This window comes from Lineus longissimus, chromosome 6 (assembly GCF_910592395.1).
Source record: "Lineus longissimus chromosome 6, tnLinLong1.2, whole genome shotgun sequence".
NCBI lineage: Eukaryota > Metazoa > Nemertea > Pilidiophora > Heteronemertea > Lineidae > Lineus > Lineus longissimus.
Genome location: NC_088313.1, coordinates 11,437,646 through 11,463,591, shown reverse-complemented (window position 1 = coordinate 11,463,591; position 25,946 = coordinate 11,437,646). Strand labels below are relative to the sequence as shown.

The 25,946-nt window shown below is 42.6% G+C and overlaps 2 protein-coding genes and 1 long non-coding RNA gene across 4 annotated transcripts; 2 read left to right on the top strand and 1 right to left on the bottom strand.

Moving 5' to 3' along the window:
• Window positions 1-1,315: 1,315 nt before the first annotated feature.
• LOC135489762 (uncharacterized) lies at window positions 1,316-6,912 on the bottom strand. Its single transcript, XM_064775280.1, has 2 exons — window positions 6,744-6,912; window positions 1,316-6,245 (listed from the first exon to the last, which is right to left on the bottom strand). The coding sequence occupies exon 2, from the start codon at window positions 4,739-4,741 to the stop codon at window positions 3,416-3,418; it is 1,326 nt and encodes a 441-aa protein (XP_064631350.1). The 5' UTR covers window positions 4,742-6,245; window positions 6,744-6,912; the 3' UTR covers window positions 1,316-3,415.
• Window positions 6,913-19,338: 12,426 nt separating this feature from the next.
• On the top strand, window positions 19,339-20,896 carry LOC135489962 (G-protein coupled receptor 83-like). The gene has a single exon (XM_064775599.1). It carries the CDS (start codon window positions 19,364-19,366, stop codon window positions 20,894-20,896), a length of 1,533 nt encoding a protein of 510 aa, XP_064631669.1. The 5' UTR covers window positions 19,339-19,363.
• Window positions 20,897-22,580: 1,684 nt separating this feature from the next.
• LOC135489435 (uncharacterized) lies at window positions 22,581-25,734 on the top strand. 2 transcript variants are annotated; one of them, XR_010447157.1, is made up of 4 exons: window positions 22,581-22,681; window positions 23,108-23,220; window positions 23,694-23,808; window positions 24,117-25,734. It is a non-coding gene; the product is annotated as an uncharacterized LOC135489435 (long non-coding RNA). The 2 variants fall into 2 exon arrangements; XR_010447158.1 differs by lacking the exon at window positions 22,581-22,681 and adding an exon at window positions 22,874-22,913.
• Window positions 25,735-25,946: the final 212 nt, after the last annotated feature.

Genomic DNA, 25,946 nt, shown 5'->3' with positions numbered 1-25,946 from the left:
GGGCAGAACGATTTTTGTGGCAGAATACAGATGTTTTCATTCTGTGAAGTCAATTTCGAATTCAGTCTGCAGTAAAAAGGGTTCTGAAAAATATTTTCTGAATTTTTGATTGCAAAACGGCTTCTCCTGAATTGAAAAATAATGTCCTGAATAAATTTCGATTTGGCATGTCATATTTACCTTTCCTCCAAACCTTAATCTCTTGCCCCAATAACCGGGCGAGGAACGTCTCCAACTGAAGACCCCAGCCAGCCGTAGTGAGTTAAATCTTTCCAAACAAATACTCCTGCCAAATTCCATTCCCTCCGCCGTCAGCTGACTTCCATTCCCTTGTTAGCCAGAGCTTGCTTACTTCAAATGATCATAGTTAAAGCGAAGAATAGAATTATTTGTTTCATCTCCAAATTACCCAATACTCTTCACCGTCAGCCACTATAGCCTAATTCGGTGTATACAGATATGTATACCCAGGTCAGCAGTCATTGCCTATCATTTAGCGTACATGTACTACAATCCACCCTGTTTGATGTTGAGCTTCCAAAACAGTCCCGTTCATAGCTTTCTTCTGCTCTATCCTGACGACAAAGACTATGTTTTCTCTGGTGTAATAGTACCTATATTACTTCACTGGCACAATCCCTTCGTCCCGACGCCTAACTCTGGCCCGGAGTATCAGCTTCCGCTGATGCCCCCAAGAGAGTTTACATCACTAGGTTAGACTTTCACGACCAGGGTAACCGTAAAGCCCTACTATAATCTATTGTCCATCACCGAAGGGATTGCCATTCCACCTAAATGGTCCATCCCCGAAAGAATTACCATTCCTCATATCGTCTATCCCAAAAGGATTCTCATTCCTCCTATATATATGGTCTACCCCCTCAAAGGTTTCCATCCCTAGCTGGTCTAATCACGAAAGGGTTCCAACTACTCATAATACGGTCTTCCCCCGAAATGGTTCCCACTCCTCACAATATATGGTCTACCCCCGAAAGAGTTCCCATCCCTAGATGGTCTACCCACGAAAGGGTTCCCGAAAGGATTTCCATTCCTCAAACATCATACGAACCTACCAACGATCAGTATACAAAACTCTTCTAAGACTGAAAAAGAAATAGAATGATCGACTACGGCCCGAAGATCCATTGCCTTGTACATACATGTACCGCACTTAAAGAAAAATGGAACAGAGCGAGCGTAAAAAAGCAGAATGAATTGAATGGGTGTGACGGACCCGGGGGCAATTACACGGGGCTTGTCACTATCAAAGGACCCGACAGAACACTATATTTTCTTAACCTTTCTTTATTCATGTCCGTGGAATCTGAAATGATACAATAATTTCCACACTAAAAATACAATCAACCTTCATAACAGTATAGAAGTAGAGCCAAACTGGCTTCTTGAAAGACAAAACCTCCAAGCCGTCAGGTGCTGCCATCTACGAGTATTGCACTAAACTACACACAGAAAACTAGAAAAGGCCTGCAAAACCACGGGCCGCTACAGTGCAAATTCTCTCCCAACAAGAGAATCCCAGGCACCTGGCAGGCTTGTAGGCCTACATAACTAAATAGTGTACATAGTAACATACATAATTAAGACTTCTCTGAACCCTTACAAATTATATTTAGGCCACAAAAACCCAGTGGCGAAGTCAACAAAACAAAGACTAGAAAGGTAAACAACGCCATGTTGGTCGAGAAACCCCTCATCAAAGTGGCCCTTTTACAGTATCTGGACCGATACAGCATCTCCACAGGCCTTACAGTTACAGACTGGACTTTCATCCTTCTAAACAATATAGTCTTAGGCATAATTACCTCTTTGATATCCCGTGCTTTATCCAAATTACCAAGACAGATCCGGCAATCGCCCCGGTTCCATCTGTATCAGTATATGAGCGCCTATTGCGCAGACTCAAACAAAAGGCTAACAATGGCGGTAAAATTGGATGGTGCCAAATTCAAACACTCTTAAAGGGAGTCTCAAGCCTACTGGCTGTCACACACCCCACCTAAATTGTACCCCAATTTACACAACCAACGCCCCAACACGCAATTAACAACCTTGGAAACTTGCTGTATGGAGATCAAATCTGTAACATATTTACAAGACAAAATAACATACTTAGTAACTTCCAACTTGAAACTAAATCCTCCCCCTTTTTCCATTTCTGTTTCCTACAACTGTCTCTTACATACACATTCAATAAAACCTTCTTCCAATAGACGTTACATATGCAACTCAACTTGTTCAACACTCTTTCTACTAAACAGTTTGCTGCTTTCCAAAAGGCAGGAACTCTAGTGATTCAAAATTGTACCGGTACCAAAGTACAGCCCTAAACCACCAGGTTGTTCGCAACCCTGCAATCAACATCTTATGCTACATTAACATTCACCCTCTACATGTAATGTTACACAACCTTGCTTCATCTAGATCAAATTCTTACAGCAATTCTGGGCTCTTCCGAATTAATACAACTTACATTCTGTGCAAATCTGCGTGCAAATCAAATTAAACCTTTGACACGAAACATGTGTCATATGATACAAGTTAACAACTTTCAACGAACAGAATTGTTAGCACTCAGTCTTGTCCTCAGCGACATAGACCAGTGCCGACTCGAGCATTCCTCATCGAACTTATGAGGACGGAAATGGTAGAGAAAGCAAAGGCATCTTAGGTCCTTAAAAATGCCTAATCTGTCCCAACCACCTCCCAACTTCAATTTCCCCTAAGCGCGAGGTAGTTGCTCCTCTGCAGGGACCAGCAACACCAGCTTGTGAACTGGTCTTTCTAGGGTCCTTTTCCCAACCCTAACCTCAACGGATCTTACCATACCATCCTCTGATTCACGAGTATTCACCACACGTCCAAGTGGCCAATTGCACCTAGCTTGGTCCTCGTCTATCACCAACACGATGTCATCCCTCGTGACATTTCTACGGCCCTCAGTCCACTTCTTCCTCCCTTGGAGAGAGAGGAGGAATTCCTTTCGCCACTGGTGCCAAAACTGATTGGCCATATTCTGAACTCTTCGCCAACGGCGCCTGCAGTATAGATCCTCCTTTACGAACCTTCCAGGGGGCGGCATGACTACCTTGGTTTTCAACGTCAAGAGTTGACTCGGACTGATGGCTTGTGGGAAACTTGGGTCAGTAGTGTCGAGGAAGGTCAGCGGCCTGCTGTTGACTATCAAGTCGATGGTCTCAGATGTGTCCCTCTTGGATCCTAGTCCATCATCCACATACATCTGGTTGTTTACAAAGTTCTCCGCTTCTTTCCCATGTTTATCTCCATACTTCTCAGCTCGGAGTGCAAAGTTGCAACATCCAGGGGAGGACGCTGCACCAAACCCATGCACAGTCATTCTATACTCCACTGGATCTGTATCAAGCTGGCCGTCCCTCTACCACAGGAATCGTAGCATATCCCTGTCTCGCTCTGGTACAGAAACCTGATAAAACATTGCCTCTATGTCCCCAGTGAAGGCTATTCGCTCCTTCCTAAAGCGACAAAGAACCCCGGTCAAGTTGTTCAAAAGGTCTGGCCCCTGCAGCAAGTGGTGATTCAACGCTTCTCCCTGGTAGATGGCGCTACAATCATACACCACTCGCACTTTATCCGGCTTCTTGGGTACCCCATGGTGGGGCACATACCACACGCGTCCTTCAACTGTTTCCTGTGGAGCCTCCTCCGCATAACCTTTGGTGAGCAAGTCATCCATGAACTCTGTGTATCTTCTATGATACATCTCATCCCTACTCAATCTCCTCTTCAGACCATTCAAACGTTTCAGAGCAAGAGGACGGTTGTTCGGTAACCTTACTTGATCTTCTTTGAAGGGGAGGGGTAGCTCGAAATGACCGTTGTCAAGCTGCCTTATACCATCTTTCATTATCGAAAGAAACCGGTGATCTTCCACCGACAATCCCTGAGAGTCCTCTTCTGCACGCTTCTCGCTGAAGTCCAGCTCGAACATCTTCTGCACTTGACCTGGATCAATCTCCTTTGTACTGGTTCTGTAGGCAAAGCGTGCTTCTCCTGTTGATTTTCCCATCACACCGATAATACCCCAACCGAGGTCCGTCCTGATGGCGTAGGGGTCACTGTCCGCCCCAGGTACAACTTCTCTTGGTTTTAACACTTGGGGGCAGTTGAAACCCAACAGCAGGCCTATCTCGAGTGTGCTGTCGTACGGCGGCAATTTTGATCCTATCGCCGCCAGGTGTGGCCATCTCTCGACCGTCTCCTTCCTAGGGATCTGATGATGCTCAGCTGGGATGGAGCCCCTGGTGTATGTTGGCGGCAAACTCACATCGACCGTCCCATCTGTGCTCCGTATGCTCAGGCCAGAAACTCGCTCACACTTCACCACCTCTTCGCCAAGCATCGTGGCCAACCTCAGTGACATCGGATGTCCCTGCGCGTCAATCTTCTGGGCAGCAGATTCTGAAATAAAGCATGAATCGGACTGGGGGTCCAACAAGGCATACAATTTCAACGTCAGAGCGGGGGAACCCTCGGTATATACCTGTACTGGCACAATCATAGAGTGAGAAGTTGAGTTACTACTAGCATTGTCAGTTTCTGTTCTCCTGGAAAAAATAGAAACATCATTATAGCGGTGCAATACAGTCGGATGATAATGGTTACAAATTTCACATTTAAGTTTACGTTTACAGTCTCGTTTCATATGATTGTATCTCAAACACCCCCCCCCAACAAAGTCCATTCGCTTGTACTGTTCTCTCGCGTTCCTTCAGCGGCATCTCCTTAAACTTCTCACACTCGGTGATCAGATGGTCCTCCTCGCACGCTGCACAGCTCCGCGTAGTCTTGGTCTTTCCCGTCACGTTCCCTACGGCCGGTGTTGACGGTTTGTCTCTCGTTGTGTTCCGTTCTCTTCGAGATCCTGTCGCAGATTGACTGTTGGTGGCAAGGGTCCTACTCTTGGGATCGGATCTCACTGGATTTTTCATGAGGTCCTTGGCAGGCTTCTCATTGATGTTTCCATACTCTGGATCTGTGAGAATCCTTGCCTGGGCCACTACGAAACTGACAAAGTCTGCAAACAGGGCCCGCTTCTTTTCTCTTCCCTTGATGTCCACTGCTTTTGAACGCCATAGCCCCCTCAGACGAAAGGGCAACTTCTTTGCAAGTTGCAAAATGTTCTTAGGGTGGTCCAACTCGTTATATGCTTGTGACTTCATCGCATTCCTACACCCGATCAAAAACAGCGAATAGTCTTTCACCGATTTCCCATTTTCTTTCTCAATGTCTGGCCACTTCATGGCCTTTTGCACGTAAGACGAACTAATTCTGAATTCGTCTCCAAAATTGTCCCTCAGGAGCTTCATGGCCTCCTGATAGGCCTCCTCAGGGGGGGGGGGTCTATCTGTAAGCAACTCTGTACCAACTCTTTGCCATTACCACTAGTATACTGCTCTAAGTAGTATAACCTGTCCCTGGCATTGTCCGTCTTATCCACAACACTGTGCTCGAAAGCCTGAATGAAAGATTTGAAGTTCAGCGGGTTTCCGTCAAACGTAGGGATAGTTCGGGTTGGCAGGGTTGCCAGTTTACTTTGCTTCACTAAACTTTCGGTGATTTCGTTCTGATGCCGAAGAATGTCCTCACAACAAACTACACTATTTGAACTGTCATTCTGTTGTACCTGCCTGTCTCTACTCGGAGGGTTAACGTTAGGGAGCTTGAACTTTCCCTTCCATGGGTTCCTTTCCGAGTCGGGCTCCTCTTTAGGATGAAACGACAACGTAGGTGGTTCTCCACATGTACTCGGTGCTCTGTCATACCGATCCAACACACTCACTTCGCTCAAAGTTGCCCGCAGCTCCGTCTCCAGGGCGAGCTCCTCTTCTTCTAGCTCAAGCCGACGCCTTTCCAGCTTAAGCTCGCGATGGCGCTGGTTGGTGTCCTGCCTTGCTTGCAGCTCCGCCAACCTGACCTCTGCCCGCACCCTGCTCGAGTGCACGGACGACGTGCCCGACGCCCGAGACAGGGTGCAGACCTCTGCCGCCTCATCGTCCTCAATCCGCATAACGCCTCTAATCCACTCACGGATGCTTGACGTATCCATCTCTACCCTCTACGACTTCTTTCCAGCAAGAGATTCCTTTGTGACGGACCCGGGGGCAATTACACGGGGCTTGGCACTATCGAAGGACCCGACAGAACACTATCTTTTTTTAACCTTTCTTTATTCATGTCCGTGGAATCTGAAATGATACAATAATTTCCACACTAAAAAACAATCAACCTTCATAACAGTATAGAAGTAGAGCCAAACTGGCTTCTTGAAAGACAAAACCTCCAAGCCGTCAGGTGCTGCCATCTACGAGTATTGCACTAAACTACACACAGAAAGCTAGAAAAGGCCTGCAAAACCACGGGCCGCTACAGTGCAAATTCTCTCCCAACAAGAGAATCCCAGGCACCTGGCAGGCTTGTAGGCCTGCATAACTAAATAGTGTACATAGTAACATACATAATTAAGACTTCTCTGAACCCTTACAAATTATATTTAGGCCACAAAAACCCAGTGGCGAAGTCAACAAAACAAAGACTAGAAAGGTAAACAACGCCATGTTGGTCGAGAAACCCCTCATCAAAGTGGCCCTTTTACAGTATCTGGACCGATACAGCATCTCCACAGGCCTTACAGTTACAGACTGGACTTTCATCCTTCTAAACAATATAGTCTTAGGCATAATTACCTCTTTGATATCCCGTGCTTTATCCAAATTACCAAGACAGATCCGGCAATCGCCCCGGTTCCATCTGTATCAGTATATGAGCGCCTATTGCGCAGACTCAAACAAAAGGCTAACAATGGCGGTAAAATTGGATGGTGCCAAATTCAAACACTCTTAAAGGGAGTCTCAAGCCTACTGGCTGTCACAATGGGTATTCACATGATCAGTGACGTCACCCTAGTCGGGATAGCCAAGGTGATACCTGTCAATAACGTGTCAATGAACCCACCTGCTGAGGCCATCGTCTGAATCAATAGTTCCATCGGTTGGCGCAGGGTAGACGAGGGTAAGGGCGGTATCGCAGCAGGATGTTGGGGCAATTAATCACTTTGTATATTTTGCATAGAGAATAGGAATATGCTGTGTCGATTAAAATGAACAATATCAGAAAGAAAGTATGAAATAACACCATTTTCTGTAGAACGACATAGAATTCGGTTGAGCCTGGCTTTCGACACTACCGTGTCTTCTTCAGAGTCTGCCAGGTAAAAGTTTTAGATAGCATTAAATATAAACAGCGGACTAACGGAGCGGCCGATAATGATTCAGTGTCCAGCTGCTCAATTAGCAAGTGACGGTTAAGTAATGGTCTTACTGAGGAGATGATGCAAGCGGTTAGAAACATAGAGCAAATTGAGAAGCCGTTCACGGAATGGTGATGGACTTGCGAGTGTAAGCAGGTTGTAACGATGCTGTTTAGATAGCACTGCATCTGTACAACTCACTCCAACACACCGCTCCAAAAACCTTATTGATCTTTCATTTTTATTTCATTTTCATAATTTTTTAATTTTTATTGATCTTTCATTTTTATTTCATTTTAATTTCATTTTCTTAATTTTATAATTTTCTAATTTAATTTAATTTAATTTAATTTTTTTGATTTTTAATTTAATTTTTTTTAAATTTTTGGCACACCTAGGTTAATCTATACAACACCGCAGTGTCTGTCGTCCGTCGTCGTCGTCGTCCGTCGTCGTCCGTCGTATCATATTTCAAAAACAGTGTCACGTTACGTTAACCGATATGGCTATGGACTCAAAACTTTGTATGCATGACCCCCTAGGTCAGATGACCTTTGACATTGAATTTCGGTCCGGTCTGATTCTTGACTTGGCCACCAGGGGCCAAAACTGAAAACATAAATAGGGGTTTTCGATTTGACCTATTTTTCAAGGTCATAGAGGTTAAATGGCGTAAATTGGCCGTTTGAGCGTAACTGTGTCACGTTTGGTAACTGCTAGGGCTATGGGCTTGAAACTTTGTACACAAGACCTCCTAGGTCAGGTTAACTCTGACACTGAATTTTGGTCTGATCTGTTTCTCGACTTGGCCAGCAGTTGGCAAAAAGTAAAAACCTAGAAAGTGTGATACCTCGCTCATTAGTGATTCGTATTCGAGTTGTTATGGTTGGTACTCCCAGCAAGGATGCATTACATGTTATACAGATTTTTGATTTGACCTACTTTTCAAGGTCCATTATCAATTAAGTCGTTACCTAAATACCGGTGAACACAATGGCCCCTGGCCTTTTCATTTCATTTAATTAATTATTTTTTATTCTATTTATTTTATTTTTTATTAGTTGTCAAGAAGGCGGCCAACGATGGATTCCCCCGATGGGCCATGCGTTTACTCACAACTCACTCCAACACGCGGCTCCAAAAACTTTTTGATCTTTCATTTTTATTTCTTTTTCATAATTTTTCAATTTTTTCAATTTTTTTAAATTTTTAAAATTTTTTGATTTATTCTTAATTCAATTTTTTTTTCTTAGTTTTCAAGGAGGTGGCCAACGATGGCTTCCCCCGATGGGCCAGGCGTTTACTGCTGGTTCTCATCATCTGGCGGGTTGACAAACTGCAGGCCATCGTTTTCGTCATCGTTTTCATCATCGTCGAGAACTGGCTGAGGACCTGCGGCGTCGATCTTCCCTGGGCGGAAGGCAACAGACGCCCAGGCATTGCTGATTATCTGCACAACATCCCTAAGGCCGATCTGATTACATGCCCAGCTTCGTCCGTATTTTCTCTCTTCCAAGCCTTCCATGCATTTCGTGCCTGACTTTTGAAAGATCTCATGACTGTAAGAACTAAGGGTTGTGCCAAGGAGGTACACTAAGCAGGGGTGAATTCAAAGATTCCGCCTTCTTCAGTGACACGTAATCCGAAGTTCTCAGTGCGGTGTACCCGGTAGCGATCCAACAACAGGGCAACGTGTTCAGCCTGTGCTGCCTTGACTTACGGTGCGAAGACCTCGTCGAGCCAATGATGGATCGTCTCCTGCTTAACATATCCGATTTGAGGTGACGTTACAATAGCATTTTCAAGAACATCTTTCAACGCATTGAGTTGCCGAACGAATCCTCTTCGAGGGACGGTCAGTGAGCTCGTAGTTCATCACCATTTGCCGCCACACGGAGAGAAACTGTGAACCCCAACTTGGCATTGGACCTTGACGTTCAGACGTCTACAGCATTTGCACCTTTTTCATTGGAGGTGTAGAGTGGCCGAAAGTCAAACAGTGCGAAAGTTTGGTCCATGTTAAATACAAGGCGGAAGGGTATCCCGAAACGATCAATGATTTCTGTGACGTCATCACGAAAAGTCTGTACTAGGACAGCGGCATGTTCTGGTTTGGTCCTCGTGATCTTTGTGACTTTTCGATGAGAGATATTCTTTCGCTTCATAAATAGTTCAACCCAGCCATCGGATCCATAAAAATCGTGGATCTGCGGTTTTGTTTCAGTTACGCGTTGTCAGCGGTCTTCCAGGTAACGCATCTTACCAAGCACGAAATAGCTCCATGGCCTTTTCCTCTACATCTTCAATGGCAACAGGTAGACGTCAGTCTCGCACATCCTGAAACCAGTTGGCGAGTTCGTCCTCCACCTCGGGCCACGTGCCAATGGGCATCTGCTTCACCTTACGGTCGTTTCCCTATTTCCCGCATCCTTTCGCTCGAGGTCAGCCAGGTCCCACTTTTTAAACGTGTCGACGGGTATTTTGTAGTGGTTGGCAAATTATCTCATCGTGGAGATGGTACCATGAACGAGGGCCCTCTCAAAGTCTCTCAAGTATCGCAACTTCTCCGACACCGAAGGCTCCTTAACTACTACGGTCTGTCTGTAGAACGTCCGAGCAAAAGGGGGTGCTATGAGAGAAGCATCCGTTTATATAGGCTTGAAATCTCACCAGTTATCTAATCAACTGTACCTTATTAAATTGCTGCGAGTTAACGCTGTGTCCCAAAACAAATCCCAATCACTTTTCACTAATCAAGAGACCTTTACTTATTACTCAAGTAAAGGACCTGGCTTTTTATTGGGTGAAACCTTCAAAATATTCATTAGTTACATGTTTATGGAACATGCAATATAGGCCTCCGTCAGTGTATGCACGACACTGCAATTATGACGAAGCAATAATAAGTTATTGAATGACTGAAACCTACAATAAAACTAGGCCCGTTCGTATTGACGGGCAGCTACCATTAGTTATCACTATACCAATGTCCTCTGCATAACCATTATGAAGGGGTTCAGCCTGAATATGAGAGATCGACCGTTAAGAGGTGAAAAGACAGTATATACACGCATGGGATACAACGGAAATTCTAAATTTTATCAGCGTGGTCAATACATTGGGTACATTGATAAGGTCCTTCGCTATACATCCAGTAGTGTCGTAACTCGTTGACCGCGTTGTTGCCATGAATGATTACCAGTACTAGGATATGATAATGAGCTCCTGGACGCAAGGACCCAACGCGCCGTGTAGCGGCAAAATAGCGAAGCTGGCGAAACATTTATAACGGGTCACCGTGGCCGTATTATGGACTTATAGCGCAATTGTGGGGTTGTAACTATTTTGCTGTATATTGTCACGAGGAAAGAAAAGCACGCGACCTAACGCCGATTTATTTATGTAAAGTGATAAGTAGAAGGTATATAGTTCAGGAAATGGTGATAAAAAATCATTCCATATCGTCTCTTGAGAGCATTTTTAATTGTGAAAAATACATGCCTACGTCACAGAGTCTCTGCAATGGTCATTTGTATCACAGTAGTCTCGCGCAGCCAGAAGTTCTTCACTTATCAGTCTGGCGCATGCCAGACTGCAATGGTCATTTGTATCACCGAAGTCTCGCGCAGCCAGAAGTTCTTCACTTATTAGTCTGGCGCATGCCAGACTTTCTTTGTGCGGGACGTTTTCCAGCATAATGTATGTGGGCAGAAACAACACTGCGCAAGATTACCTCGAGCAGGGGCTAATAACAGATTATGCTAATAAGCATACCTTCCTCATTGAGTTTTCCCAGCATTGTCCATATCGCGCGAAGCTCGGGACGGCATGGTTATTCTATTGCATGTATACATACATACATACGCACATACATACATAATGAAATTTATATAGCGCTGTATCCAAAGATGCGATCTCCGCTCAAAGCGCTTTACAATAATAGAGAAACTGATCAAAGATCAGAGACCAAAGAGCATTTTTAATTGTAAAAAGTATATGCCTACGTCAAAGAGTCTCTGTAATGGTCATTTTTATCACAGTGGTCTCGCGCAGCCAGACATTCTTCACTATTAGTCTGGCGCAAGCCAGGCGTTTTTTGTACTAGACGTTTTCCACCACAATGTATCTGGCCCGAAGAAACACTGCGCAAGATTACCTCGAGCTGGAGCTAAGAATAGATTACGCTAATGAGCATACTTCCTCATTGAGTTTCCCAGAATGGTGCATATTGCGCGAAACTACTTAGCCTTATACCTTTAGGCCCAGTGTGGTGGCGCTGAGGTGGCCGCTGTTATCAAGAGAGTCAGTGGTTGAGTCACTCTAGAAGCTACTTGGTCATAACAAAGGACGGACCTAACCAAAATTAAGAGAGACTGGCATCATGCGCTGCATGCCTAGTCCCTATTAAAGCACAGTCAACAGACACAACTATACCCCCTCACAGTCAGAAACCACAAACGCCCACCCCTTCCTGCTACCTTAATACTTCTGGATCGCTATGACTGAATGGTGAATTCGGCTCTTCATCGAGTCCAAATTTTGTAATGTTATTGGCCCTTGTGCTATTATGAGCTTGCCCTTTATGCATTTGTATTATCCCAAGTTAGTGCAGAGCATGTGTTTGTAATCACAATTTTTCACAAGATCAAACCAGTTATTTGGAGTAATTACCGGTTGATAATGTCGAACATCAATCGGACATATTGTTGCAAACAATGTTGCAAATGTCGCAAGCTTTTGGTAGTTGGGAGACCATGAACAACAAATCCAACACAGTATGTCTACTAATCTATTTTCTCCAATGTTTAAAATCGTTAGTCGGTCAAGAACAGCAATTATCTGCCTTGCGGAGTTGTTAATTGGATATACATGTCGCTAGATGAAGTATGTTGTACCTCCACGATCTGGCTTGCATTTTATCGTGTCATGGCGAACTAGTTTCTCAAATTATACAATATTTCTTCTCATCAAAGTCTTTACAACGAGCCATAGTGGCCGATTATCCGTGAATGCAGAAATAAAAATTATCATATGTTTGGTACGAAGCCAATAAAGTATACGATGTTACAAACCTGAAAAAAACAGTTTGGCTAATTCCAAGAGTGTCGCTGACAGTAAACAACTGAAGAAGCCGAATCATGTATCTGTTACGAAGTGTGTGAAATAGTACGAGGGCTATAACAAGAGATATCATATGCTAACAACAACCATCGTTCTTTCCCCATTCTTTCACGTTTCCAAATGGTTGTAAAGTTGAACAGCTTAAGTAGCTTTCTCGTGTGGAGAAATATGATATGTCATTTTATTCCATACGTTATGTCGAGCCTGCAGGTCTTTTATAAGAGCAAGGCAGTCGCTTGATAGATGCAGCTCCTGTTACTCAAATGCACACACCCAGTACATATCTAATCTAACCATAGCTAGCGACTTATCTCAGCAATAAAACCTTACTATTCATATATCATTTGTTGAATATGGAAAATAGTTTCAGTGGCTAATCAACCCATTAACCCATCTACACAAACAGCTCGGTAATTCTACCCGATGAAAATTGACAAACACAACTTCTATTATGGCCACTCGTTAAGTACATAATAATGATGGTGGTGGTGGTGGTGGTGATGATGATGATGATGATGATGGTGATAATGATAATGATAATAACAAAAATGATGATGATGATGATGATGATGATGATGATTGATGATGATGATGATGATGATTGACGACGACGACGACGACGACGACGACGACAATAATGATAATAATAATATAACAATAACAATAATAATAATAATAATAATAATAATAATAATAATCATAATAATAAAAATAATAATAATAATAATAATAATAATACTAATAATAATAATAATAATAATACTAATAATACTAATAATACTAATAATAATAATAATAATAATAATAACAATAATAATAATAATAATAATAATAATAATAGTCCATATTTATATAGCGCTTCTCATTACGATAATGCGATGTTAAAGCTGAACTGCATGAACAAAAACAGAAGCGTCCATGCTTTTAAAAAAGACCACCGCGCCCTAGTGCGGTGGCCGAGAGAAATGCAAACGTCCGAAACACCCTTCAGAAGTATGCCAGAAACATGATAGTCTACAGTGAAACAGTGGCGCTGCCGTCAGTCTGTAGCAGAACATCGGAAGTGCTGGATCATGAGTGTAAGTACATGTACAAAAGCACGAAGGCCATGTCAAAGCATGCGGGCGGCCTACAATGTACATGCTTGTACGTTCGTGAGTCCTGATGATAATCTGAAAAAAACAAACGATACAAGTTAGAATTATAGAAATAGAAATAAATGAAAACAATCCCCGACCATGCCACACCAGCATATAAACTTTCACCGCTATTTGCGGGGAAGACATGGTAGATAAATTGCTCGGCACCGGTTCCAACAAAATGGTCGTCCAGAAATGATTACCAGGCCTAGTAGGTAATTGCACGCCGACAAAGAAAAGGACCGAAACGGCATAAAAACTTGCGAAGTGTTGAAATATAACCAGCAAAAGCACACGGCCTCATAGAAAGAATATTCACCTATACTCCATCGTGTATTATCCGAAGAAAACCATAACGCGGTGGTCATTTTTTAAAACATGGACGCTTCTGTTTTTTATTCATGCAGTTCAGCTTTAAAGCGCTACTCCCCGAAGGCCTTTCTAAATAGCTACGTTTTCAATTCCCTTCTGAAGGATACAATAGAGTCATGTGAGTGAAAGTCCGGTGGCAGCTGGTTCCACAAGCGGGTTGCACCAACAGCAAAATACCTGTCACCATAAGAGGTTCTGGTCCTGCTGATGTGCAGCTTCCTACCGCTTGTGGCACGAGTTTGTCTTTGACTGCAAAGATTCCGTACTAGCTCGGAAAGGTACGCTGGTGCACGTCCTTGTAAAATCATGTGAGTTGTTGCAAGTATCTTGAAATCAATTCGCTGCTTAATTGGAAGCCAGTGCAAAGAGCGCAGAACGGAAGCAATGTGGTCACGCTTGAGCGTTCTTGACACAACCCTTGCTGCCGCGTTCTGTACTCTTTGCAATGGAGCCACTGTCTCTTAATCTTGACATTACTAGTGCCTGGACCAGCCTCTTGGTACTGTTCACATCGAGATATTTGCGGATGCGGCCAATGTTGTGGAGGTTGGCAAAGGCGCTCTGACAAACTTTCTTTACGTGGACTGACATAGTCATGTGTTCATCGAGCCATGCGCCAAGATCTCGCACAGCACTAGCAGATTGTATTTGCTCTCCGTCCACCGTGATGTGGGTAATGGATGGCGTTCTTTTTGCAGAGGTAATGGCCATGAATTCGGTTTTAGGGCCGTTAAAACAGAGATTGTTCTCCAGAAGCCAACTCCCTACACTCTGGATGCATTATTCAATGTTGTCAAAAGTAGGTACCCCTTGGACCAAATCATCACAAGGAAAAATTCCAAGCAGCTGATTGTCGTCAGCAAACATTTCATAAGAATGCACCTTGCATGACCTCATAACGTCCCCCAGTGTCAATGTATAAACATTAAACAGCACTGGACCCAGTACCGATCCTTGCGGTACGCCGGTGGTAAGCTGCGAGGTACTGGATGTACACCCTTTGATAGAGACGAATGTCTTGCGACCACTGAGGTACGAGGAGAACCAGCCTAGTGCATTCCAAGAAAGACTAATATGGCTTTGCAGCTCGTTGAGAAGTACAGTGTGTTCCACAGTGTCAAATGCCGCGGAGAGATCAAGTAGCACCACAAGAACCTCATTTTTTGAGTCAAGGGCAAGTAAGATGTCGTTGGCAACCTTCAACAGAACAGTCTCAGTGCTGTGGTGCTCTCGGTACGCCGATTGATGCGGCTCAAAAAGTTCTTCCGAAGACATGTGTTGCTTCAGACGTAAAGCAACAACCCTCTCTAAGAGCTTTGAAAGAAATGTCAAGTTTGAAACAGGTCTATAGTTCACAAGGAGGTTCTGGTCAAGAGTTTCTATCTTCAACAATGGAGCGCATGTTTCAGAGATGCAGGCACCTCACCAAGTAGCAAAGACCTATTCACAATGTGAACAAGGACTGGAAGTAGCACATCTTGGCATTTGCGCAAGAGCCAAGTTGGGATAGGGTCGAGGCAACACGACTTCACAGGTGCTGCCATGAGAACTTTCCTAAGTTTATCCTCCGAACACGACTCGAACACACCTTCACTGGAGGCTGTACACTAAGAGCTGCTGGATGTGGAGAACAACCTTCTGTGTTCCTTTTCACTTCCAGTTTCTGGTGAATCTTACTGATTTTCTCTGTGAAGAAGGTACTGAACTTCTCAGCTAGATCCTGGGTATTAGAACGTTCTGGTAAGAGCACTGTTTTGGTACTACCCAAAATGGCAGTCACAGTTCTGAACAGGTCCTTAGAATTGGCTCCTTCGATTTTCTCCCTGTAGATATCATTGAATACAAATTAATCTCAAGCCCAAGGAAATGGCACAACGATGCCAGTTATGAAAAGACAATTCAGTGTGCATTTAAATCTGGAATCGCCAAACTACCATGTAAATTAAGAAGTGAGGGATTACATGTTTATAAACTGTTTTTCAAAATACGTTATGGTGAGTATGATTGGTATACCGAATTCATCAACATGGTACTACGTAAAACTCAATTAACTGATTACACTTGTGCAGATCTTAGAATGATTTACCATGCATACCTAAGACACCTACAATATTGTGGAATTAATGTTTCCATGAATTACAAAGTGTTTTTACACCAAGCTTTTGTTAAATCAAAAGTATATCATGTAGTGCTGAATCCTTATTTAACAAACACGGATAGAATTAACGCTCTAAACCAATTATGAAATGATTTCACAAAAAGTAATTTATTTATAACCTACAGATATGATAAAGAAGATGTTAATGAGATTTTAATTATTGCTAAGAATACTGATCAAGGAATGGATTTACCATGTAGCTTAATGGCTAAAAGATATATTTTATCATGTGGAAATTGCCCCAAAAAGGGCCGTAAAAGGGCAATATTCCTGAACCCAAATACCTGCGTACCAGAGTGTAGAACCTTTCAATTCACTTCTCTTAGAATTTGTTGAGTGAAAGCCGGTTTTTGTCTTAGCTATCCGAGGAGAACGAATTTCTGCCTACAACCGTGTGCCAATTAAACGAATTCTAAAAATACACTAACAGTTGCATTAGTTGGACCGTTGCCAAAACAGGCGACGAGGTTGGACAACGTGCGATCGGCGACGGCGTTTGCCCTCTTAAGTTTTCATATCAGCGCTGTGATTTGAGCGCGCGCTGAGGGCGTGCCGAGAAAACAGGAAATCCATGGGTTTTGAATCGCGATTCCTTTACCCAATGTGGAAGTGAAATTACCCGTCTTACTTGACCCGACATCCAGTAATTGTAATGGATATGTGGTTTGGGGAAAAAAAACTTCCCGCCCGGCCTGGCACAAAGTTGCTTTTCAGAAATTATGTGTCGATCAAAAAATATTCCGCTGTTTTCCGAAGTAGGATAGTTGAAAGAGGTTAGCAATAACTTGCATTCTAAATTTCCCATGTTTCAGATGGTCGACAAAGGAAACCCGTGGTTTGTCAATGATGGTAAAACTTTGGAAAACATCGGAATCTTTTGAAACTAAACCACTCATGAAATACCACATATTCCGATGCAATCTGCTAAAGGACAATTATTTCCAAATGCACTTTTTACGCATCAATGCGACACATATACTGGCTTGCAGAAGTGAGAGTATCAAAGCCTCATTTGATGCATGGTAAAACGTAGAAAAAATCAAACAGAGAGGCTGCTAAAAATACTTCATTTTACCATCGAGGGCAAAGAGTTCAACGATTTTGCAATTTTATCATGTATACCCTCTGGTACTATTACTAGGGGTCCGCAGTTTCACCATTTTTTTCCAACTGAGGGCAATTTCGTGAGACTTTTACCATGTTCTTCCATTTTATGGGGTTCACAGTGCCGAATCGGCCAACAATGGCCAAAGAAGTTCTCCTCAAAATAATCTTACATTTCAATCTCTGTGTAGCTGATTTTATTGTTTGAATAGCTTCTTGAATCGACATGATCGAGATCAAGAGAAATAGTTATTGGCCCTGAAGACGTTATCAACGGCTGATTTCCACTGGAGTTCGAGTCGATTCTCTTCAAGAATCGATACGAAGTTGCGAGTGTTACGGTATCATTGATTCAAGCAGAACAAAATGGCTGACGTCAGCATGCAGCCTCGACTGATGTTTGAGCAGAATACAACTGCGGTACTATGACGTCAAAGAGTGGGCTTTTCAAATAATTATGATAACTTACTTGGGCAAATAACACCCCCTGGCGGAAAATATTGAACTAATGCATAGTTTTCCCTGGACGTGTATAATTTAAGCTATGCCACACATTCTCTATTCTTAATTCCTCCATAAAGTAATATAAGCGTTTTTGGCTCACCGTAGGGGAGTCTATAGAACAGCGCAGCGTCCATCGTCCGTCGTCGTCTGTCGTCTGTATCCTGTTTCATAAACAGTGGCACGTTTCTTAACCGCTAAAGCTATGAACTTGAAACTTTGTACACAGGACCTGCCAGGTCAGGTCTCCTCTGACAATTAATTTCGGCCCGATCTGATTCTTCACTTGGCCACGGAGGGGGGGGGGCAGAAGCGGTACTCCGAGCAAGGATACATCACACATCCTACGGTTTTTTCATTTGACTTAATTTTCAAGGTCACCGAGGTCAAAATAATGGTATGAATTGGCCGTTTGAGTGTAACTATGGCACATTTCTTGACCGCTAAATCGATGAACTTGAAATTTGGTACACATGACTCCCTATGTCATTTAACCTCTGACACTAAATTTTGGTCCGATCTGATTCTTGACTTGGCCATCAGGGGGCCAGAAGTGGAAACCTAAAAAGTGTGACATCTCTCTTATCAGCGACTCCTTTTCGATAAAAATTTATGGTAGGTTCTCCTAGCAAGGATACATCACATATCATATGGGTTTTTGATTTGATCTACTTTTCAAGGTCAGAGAGGTCAAATGGCATAAATTAGTCGTTGGAGTGTAACTATGGCGCGTTTCTTAACCGATAAAGCTATGAACTTGAAATGTGGTACACATGCCTCCCTACATCATGTAACCTCGGACAACGAATTTCGATCTGATCTGATTCTCGACTTTGCCACCAGGAGGCCAAAACTATTAATCTTATTAGTTACTTGTTTTTTCGATGATATTTTTTCTGGTAGGTACTCCAAGCAGTGATACAACACCTGTCATACCGACTTTGGTTTGACCTATATATTATACATGTAGCATGTTTCTTAACCAGAATGAATTCCAAACCACCATATATCTATGCGGTGAGCACAATGGCCCCTGGGTGTTTCATTCAACAAAGTCATACTGCACGCTGGATGTAGATCAAATCGCGCTGATTTTCGGTTTCTAATCAGAAAAAAAACATTATCCTCAATTAGACATCAAATTGGTCTTCCGGCTAAAAAAATTGCACCATGTCGACAAATGGAAGGACAAACCCCATTCTGAAGGCTTATTTTACCAGCTCCGCTGACTTTCATCAGTTGAGCTAAAAAATGCGGAAGAGGCATAGCTCTAGGTGGAGATAGGGTAAACTCAACTGGGACTCAATGACATATTAGAAATTGCAATGGTAGCCTTTATTTATCACATAGCCCGCGCCATATTTATTGAACCGTGTATCATTAATTATACAATCATGATACCTGTCATTGGTAATAGTTCTTTGCCTCCTCTTTTCAGAATTAATGCCACTCATCAACACAAGAGATTGCCCCCAAAGTTAGAAATTGCAATGGCAGCCTCTATTCATCACATGGCCCGCGCCATATTTATTGAACAGTGTATCATTAATTATACAATCATGACACCTGCAATTTGTAACAGTTCTTTACCTGCTCTTTTCAGAATTAATGCCACTCATTAACAAAAGAAATTGAAAACAAATCACCAAAGTGACGCAAAAGATGTTCAACGCTACAGAGGACATGCTGACTTACACCAGCGTCATCACGGGCGGCATTGGGAAGATACGGAATATTTCAGCTTGGATCAACATGAACTCGTCAGAATTTGACGGCAATAACTCAGACCGACCAACGCAACTACTAGAAGACTTCTTCAGACGAATGCAGCAGAAAAACGTTTGGACCAATGTTGCTTTAGCTATAGTATTTAGTGCTATTGTTTTAGTGTCGATATTTGGTAATATGATGGTTGTTTATGTAATCGTGCGGAACCGGAGGATGCATACCGTGACTAACGTGTTCGTCACAAACTTAGCAGTCGCAGATTTACTTATTACATTTTTGAATATTCCTTTCAATATTGGGAGGTACATTCTAGACGATTGGCCGTTTGGGGACGAGATGTGCCACGTCATTAACTTTGTTCAAACTGTTTCTGTATACGCCTTTACATTTACACTGACTAGCATTGCCTTAGATCGGCAACAGGTCATTATGTACCCCCTTAGTCCGAGAATAAGTACGCGGCTGGCATTCATCATCATTGGGGCAATTTGGCTAACAGCGTCGCTCTTATCGGTGCCGTTTGGCATGTGGTACGGTCTGGAGACGATGAACTTATATTTCAAACAATCGCTTCGATGTACAAAAATCTTTCCTTCAAAGGATATAGAGAGGTATATTTATCTCGTGACAGCCATCACGCAATATTGTATCCCGCTCAGCGTCATAACGGTGGCTTACGGTCGGATTGCCCAGCGCTTATGGGTTCGGGTACAGCTTGGCGACGTGACAGAAGAGCAACAGCTGTCACATATGCGATCAAAAAAGAAAACCATCAAGATGCTCATCGCTGTTGTATTAGTTTTCGCCATTTCTTGGCTACCGTTGAATATTTACTACCTAGTCATACAATTTCCGCCTTCATCAAGCCATAATATCATGCATTCTGGAAAGGCTGTCTTCACGTGTTACTGGATTGCTATGTCAAGTGTGAGCGTCAACCCGTTTATTTATTGTTGGTTCAACGAGGCCTTTAGGGTCGAGGTTATCAATAAATTCCGCTGTTTTGTGCGCCAACGGCGGCGGATACACCCTGGGTACGAGATTGACGGTATATTATTTCGATCCGACCAAGTTAGGTCAAGGTCATTACGCCAGGTGCATACAAGCACATTGTTCAACAACGGAAGAGCCATGCGATCAACAGCCAAACGCCCGACCCAATCAGAACGCAGGCAATACAACCACCTACATCACCTTACCAGAATGCTACCAAGCTTTAAATCGAAAACTCCCGAGGAGAGAGAAAAACTGAAATGTGACAATTTTCTCGCGAACGGATTTAAACACAATGAATCATCAATTCGGGCAATAGCTGAACATCCATCAGAAGACATCCATAAGTCTGATGACGAGTCATACGATTTGGAACAAGGGAACAATGCCTTGAAATCAGAGATGGAGGAAATACAGATTGTTATCACCGACTTATCGGATACTGGGGGTGCTGCGGCTAATAACAGCTTCTAGCGATATGAGACTTCATGCGACTGGTATGCCTTAAAGGGCCACGATATAAAATGTTTTTAGTTCTTCGATTTCTCGCTATGTTCTGTCGCTGAATGTCAGGTTATTGGCCGGGATGGAAGGAATAAAAATCAGATACATTTTTAAAAAAACGAAAATCCGAAAATAACTACCCTTTTTCCAAGAAATATGAACCAGTTGATAGATAAAGTTTTTCAATTGTCTTTTTACCTGTGAACAAGATAAACGATCGAAACATGTACGCAGATGTTATTTATTATTTATTTGATCATTTTGTATGTAGTTTTTTGGTGTCCGGAAATAGAAAACAAAATGTTGTGTATCTTTACATTGCTAAATTTTGGGATTTGTCTTATCAAACATGTTAAATGCCTGTTCAATCTTCAATACCGTACTGCAGCTGGCTCCTCCTCTGCTCTGCTCTCCCATCCACAGAGTACTCTGAATGATTTTCTTTGTCCAGAAACAACTTTTTAAACAGGTCAAGGCATGGCCAAAACCTTTTTTTCTATGAATAACGGGTTGGCATAAAACCTCGCGGATGGCAATTGGAAAATGGCGAGTTGGGGTGTGTTTTTGGCGAGTTTTTAAAACCCCGCGAAGTGCCAGGTATCAGTCTCCCGTACAGAATACCCACTAAAACTGCGCGACAATTGCATTTTGACGCATAACAACCCCTTCCCAATAAAAACCCACCCTCGGTTTTCAGTTATATTAAGTTCCTCCCAAAAACACCCAGATGGAACCATGTAAAAATTAAAATGTCCACTTTGAACTACACTTTTCTGGTTGGCGATTTTATTGCCATCTATAAAACAAAGTCCTGTAGGGCCCGGTTTCTCAAAGAATCTTAAGTCTGTTTTGGTGACTTAAGTATGAGAATTTCTTAAGTTTTGTCTTAAGTTGATTCACAAAGAATCTTAACTCGCCTAGCCGACTTAAGTACCCCAAAAACTTAAGCACGGTAGCTACCGTACTTAAGTCGGAATAAAGGACACAAAATGGCGGAAATTCGCCGGCACAACCGGCCTGTCCTTCGATATTTGATGGCCCGAGGCCCAGAAAGACGACTCGTAGACCATCAAAACCCCTTGGAGAAGTACTCCGCCAAGGGGGTGAAAGACAGATATCGTTTCCTGCCCGACACAATAATGGTCTTCGTTGAGGTATTCGGCCCAAAGTTGACGCGTCCGACCGACCGTGGCCATGCACTGCCTGTCATACTACAAATTTGCGTGTGTCTCCGTTTCCTTGCTTGCGGGTCCTTCCAAATAATGGTCGGGGATGGAGATGGACTGTCAAAAAGTTCCGTGTGCCGTATCGTGAAGGCCACCATGAATGAAATAATCAAATATATGAGCGAAATCATAAAATTTCCGAGGGGCGACGAAGCCACAGAAACTATTAAGAAGCGCTTCTTCGCAGTTGCAGGTATGTATCAGTTCCCATCTCATGTGCTCCTCGCCCACTACTATTTATAGTGCTCCAATCAGCAAAATGAATGACAAAAATCGATAGGTGAACATGCATATTAAGCAGGTCAAACCTCTCCAATCAGCAAACGGTGAATGAAGAAATCGCTGTTGGTAACCGTGAATATTTTAACAGGTCAAGGACAGGTCAAACTTCATCAGCTGTTTTTTTTCATCACACACATGCATGACGTGTCGTGTGTCATCATGGAAGCGAAACTGCGTGGTTCAATGCTGTTGTTTGTTTATTGAAAACCGGCTGTTAGATTGCTGGAAACTTTATAATCATGTGAAGGTATCTATGCAGCCATCTATTCTAATGAATACTCGCATCCGCGCCACTGTGACTGTGCAGTTGAGTTAATCGAGTGCAGACTGTTGTCGACTGTGACTGTACGTAGTGTTGCATGTTGTTGTTGTGTGCTTGTGTGTCCACCAATGACCATCATCCATGGCATGTACAGCCTACACTGCTGTATGGATTGTTGGTCAGTCAGGTCTGGCCTATACTCGATCATGAGTATGCAGTATGTTCTATACTTTTCTTGTACCAATATCGTCCCTCCATGCATTGCATACTCATACTGCATCCATAAAAATGCCCTCAACACACTGAGTGAGGTGGATGTCGACCAGGGCGGGGCGCAGTCGGGGAATGATATAGTTAGTTAATACAGGTCAGTTTGTGTGTTGCCTAATGGTTCTTCCACTTTGATTTTAGGTTTCCCTAACGTAATCGGTGCTTTGGACTGCACACAGATAAAGATTCAAGCCCCATCTCAATTTGAGGATGTTTATGTCTGTCGCAAATCCATTCACAGCATCAATGTTCAGGTAAGCATGTGTGAATAGAACACTTTCAAAAGTCAGTTGGTAGCCCTGCCTAGTAACGAAATGTGCACATAATGTCTGTAGGCCTACACCAAAGTACAATAAACATGCATTGCATTTATTACCAGATGACCGGCTGGCTGGCTTTTTCATTTAGTCATCTTGGAACGAGATCAGGTTCACTTTCAAAGCCTGGCTCATTGGAGGCCTGATCTAGTTTAAGAGATTGCATGTCCATCTGAAATATGAATATCCTGATTCCTGGCATAGTATGAATTAAAATCATTGCTAAGTATGAAGAATTTTGAAAGTACAGTGTTTCTGCCAGAAAAAAATTCAAGAGGGGGAACCAAAGCCCAAATTCCTGGTCGAAAGAGCAAATTTTGGCTGTTTTTCGGACAATCTTGGCAGTTGCCCCCCCCCCCCCGGCAGAAACCCAGAAATAATATTTCAATTTCCACTTTTTGGTATTGCAGATGATATGTGATGCTGATCGCATTGCCACAAACCTTGTAGCCAAATGGCCGGGAAGTGTTCACGACAGTCGAATATTCAAGGTGTCGTCCATTGGCCGTGAACTTGCTAACCAAGGTAATTCAGACATGTGTGATACCCACTAAAAACAAGTAATTTAATAGATAGATAAATAATTTAATTGGAACTTTATCAACATTTATAACTAACATACATGTAGTAGAAAAGAAATTATCACATAGGCATACTACTGGATCAACAGTATCATGCTTATTTGAAAAATATATAATATATAAACGAGAAACCCCATGTTATGTATAAAATGACAAAAAAACATTGATATTCTCATATTCAATAAATTAGTATAAAATTCATTCATTTTGAAAAAAATTATTACATTTACAATATTGTATTTACAATTTCAGCTCCACATGATGGATTCCTTTTGGGAGACAAAGGTTATGCACTTGAACCGTACCTGATGACACCTTATCGGAATCCAACACCTGAAGAAGCCAGATATAATGCCGCCCAAGCACGAACCAGGACACGAGTTGAGCAGGCCTTTGGCATTTTAAAGAGGCGGTTCCATTGCTTGCACAATGAAATTCGGCTGGTCCCAGAACAGGCCTGTAAAGTGATAGTCTGCTGTGTAATCCTCAACAACATTGCACTGAAGCGGCAGGATGTGATGGAGCCACTTTTGGAGAATCAATATAACCTTGATCCCATTGATGACGATACTGTAACTGGAAGGGTTCATTTGCGTGACACCTTCTTTCATTTCTGATTGTGCAAGCATGCAAGTGTTCTTATTTATTTCAGCTATTAAATGCAATACAGTCCTGATCATTTTAATCATATCAACCTCCTACATTCCTAAGATATTTTGCAAACTAATAGATAAACTAAATGACCAATTACATAAATGCAAGTATTTTCGTAAGGGTATGCCTACATGCAGGCCTTGATAAGGATTCTATTATTGCCAAAATGTTTTCATGTGGTATTGATAGTTAGCATGGTTAGTAGGCCTTCACTTTTACCTTTCTCTTTACTGGTATTGGAACAGGGCCTTATCTGACTTTTTGCAAAATGTTGGTGCTTTCTACTGAAGTCTTAACCCTACAGCTGCGTGAACTGAACTCTTGACTTCTGATACATAATCATTTTTTGTGAGAATGGTAAAATGACTTACCTCCATGCTTTATATTCTTGTACTTTTTTTCACATTCTGCACTTGTGCGCACCACTACTCCTGCAGCGCTGTACGTAAAATGATATTTCGAAACAGTTCAAGTTCAAATTTTAACTAAGATGTAAGAATGATGCTAAAAGTAACATCACACAACAAAAAGTGCATTGCCATTGACATTTTAAAAATATCAATATTGCAGTACTAAATTGCAATACCTGGGCCATGATGCCTTATTTGATGATTATAACCGTAGTAGGCCTACTTAGCAAAACTTCAGTTCCTATATCACTTTGAAATCATCTTGTATCAGCCACTGGACTGTTCTTCTTGTGTTCATATTTTCATTTTAAAGGGACTCTGTAGACAGCAAGGTGGGCAAGATGAAGTTTAAATAAGTCGGGTCTCTCACATCTCGAAGTACATCGAAATCTTCGATCATGCTTGTACGCCGAATATATTCATATATATTAAACATGACCCAGTTTGAACTACAGTGGACACCTCCCTTAGTGGACACCTCTCTATTGAGGATAACCTCTCCATCAAGGACACTAGTTGGCTCACCGTAAGGGGAGTCTATACGATAGCGCTGTGTCCGTCGTCGTCGTCGTCGTCGTCGTCGTCGTCGTCGTCGTCGTCGTCGTCGTCGTCGTATCCTAACAGTGGCACGTTTCTTAACTGCTAGGGCTATGAACTTGAAACTTTGTACAAAGAATGCCCTAGGTCAGCTGACCTCTGACACTGATTTTCGGTCCGATCTGATTCTCTGTTTGGCCACCAGGGGGCCAAATGTCGATATCTAAAAAGTGTGATATCTCGCTTATTAGTGACTTGTTTTCGATAAAACTTTTGTTGTAGGTACTCATAGCAAATATACATTTTATATTATACGGGTTTTTAATTTGACCTTGTTTTCAAGGTCACAGAGGTCATATGGCGTAAATTGGCCATTAGAGTGTAAACTATGGCACGTTTCTTAACCACTAAAGCTATGAACTTGAAACTTGGTACATATAACCCCCTATATCACATAGCCTCTGGTGCTGAATTTTGGTTT